General features: G+C 33.4%; 1 protein-coding gene across 1 annotated transcript in view; it reads left to right on the forward strand.

The window, feature by feature from the left end:
* Positions 1-543: 543 nt before the first annotated feature.
* LOC107578870 (cytochrome c-type heme lyase-like) overlaps positions 544-1681 on the forward strand; it is a gene marked incomplete at its 3' end in the record, with an annotated part of 3193 nt that continues 2055 nt past the window's right edge. The window contains exons 1-3 of the mRNA XM_016264775.1: positions 544-554; positions 1351-1485; positions 1571-1679. Of these exons, the coding sequence (XP_016120261.1) occupies positions 1365-1485; positions 1571-1679 (230 nt within the window). The remainder of the gene's footprint in view (positions 555-1350; positions 1486-1570; positions 1680-1681) is intronic.

Raw genomic sequence — 1681 nt, forward strand, 5'->3', positions numbered from 1 at the left:
TTTTTTTTTGTTTGTTGTCAAAACAATGTTGAATTTTACTTTTACTAAAAGTCCTTTCAATACATAAAAATCCAAACTTTTTTTTTTTTTAATTTTGTTTAATTTATGGAATGTGTCAATGCACAATATCATGACTGTATTTTTATTACTGTTCCGTTCCATATACAAATGTCACATCCGGAAACTGTTGCCATGTAAAGGTTTACAATTACTTCGGTGACTACAGGGAGCTTGTTCCCAAAGTGAAGGAAAGTGCATGTACCTGAGGAATGAACATGTTTATTCTTTGACGTGTCTTAATTTTTCACTTTCGTTATGCCATTTGCCTCAATAAAGCAATATGTTCATTTTGATTCATGATGATTTTGTGTCCTTCTTTTTAAGGTTAAACCATAGACTGTATAGGGTGAAACCTTTGTGTTGGTTTAATTCGATACGTCTTGCCTATTAGTTTATTATAATTATTTATTATTTTATTACATCAAAAATAGAAAAATAAAAAATGAGAAAAGAAAAAGCACAATGTAATTAATATTTATTAGACACACAGAAAGGTGAGTTATGCTGTCATATTTGTAACGCTTTAGTGATCGATATTATTATATCAAGATATTTAAAAAGCTGGTTACGTTTTAATGAAGGTGTTTTTTTAGAGGAATATGTTGTTTGATATTCAGTGACATTGTTTTACATGACTGTGTATGAATGAATGAATGATGTTATATAACTTATTTTGTAACTTAACTTTTACATTTTGGAATTGGAAAATATCTACAATTTTTAAATATGGTACATAAATGATCAAAATCAGCTTTATTTTAGCTGTACTCTCACTGACGGTATAGTATGTTAGCCCATATGTATCTTAAAAGAGTATGTTACTTATAATGTAAAACAACATGCAAAGTTGCTCTGAATCTCTGTGAAATATTTTTTTTTCAAGCAATGAAAATGAATTGTCACCAGCTCCAAAAATGACCATACAACACCATGAACACGCTATAACAATAGTTCATGCCACATACTCATATTAAGTCATTTGAAGCCTTATGATAACTTTGTGTGAGGAAAAATATATTTTTGCATTGATTCAAATATGGTACATCAAATTGTCTCACATCATGTTGTACTATTTTACTATTTTATTAAACTTATATAGTCAGTTTTTGTGATACAAGTCCATATTTTGTCAGAAGAAAGAAGTCCTACAGGTTAGGAAGGGCATGTGGGCGAATAAATAATGAATTTTAAGAAAGAAAATCGATTTTCTATGAACAGCATAACACAAGTAATGATGCAACAAGATCTACTTGATCTTCAGTGTCCTTGATGATCTCTTGATCTCTTCAGGATTGGTGTTCATCATGGGTGCATCTGTATCCAGTCTTGCCCCCACTATTCTAGCAGAGTCTGCAATGTCAGTGCCTCATTTTGGTGGGGCGTCCCCACCCCCTGGGTGTCCCATGCATCAAGAGCCACCTAAAAGTGAGTCATGCACCATCTGTTATCATGAGCTTGATATCGGTGGATTTTATGTAATAATAATTCATAATGTGTAATATAAACCCAGGCTCTCCGCCTCCTGATTGCCCGATGCATCAGGCTCCGACGCCACCGGCTGGCCCAGCGCATCAGGAGAGAGCTTATGAGTTTGTCGAATGTCCCATGAGAGCTTCTGAAG

The sequence above is a fragment of the Sinocyclocheilus grahami genome, unplaced genomic scaffold (genome assembly GCF_001515645.1).
Source record: "Sinocyclocheilus grahami isolate Dianchi unplaced genomic scaffold, SAMN03320097.WGS_v1.1 scaffold12441.1, whole genome shotgun sequence".
NCBI lineage: Eukaryota > Metazoa > Chordata > Actinopteri > Cypriniformes > Cyprinidae > Sinocyclocheilus > Sinocyclocheilus grahami.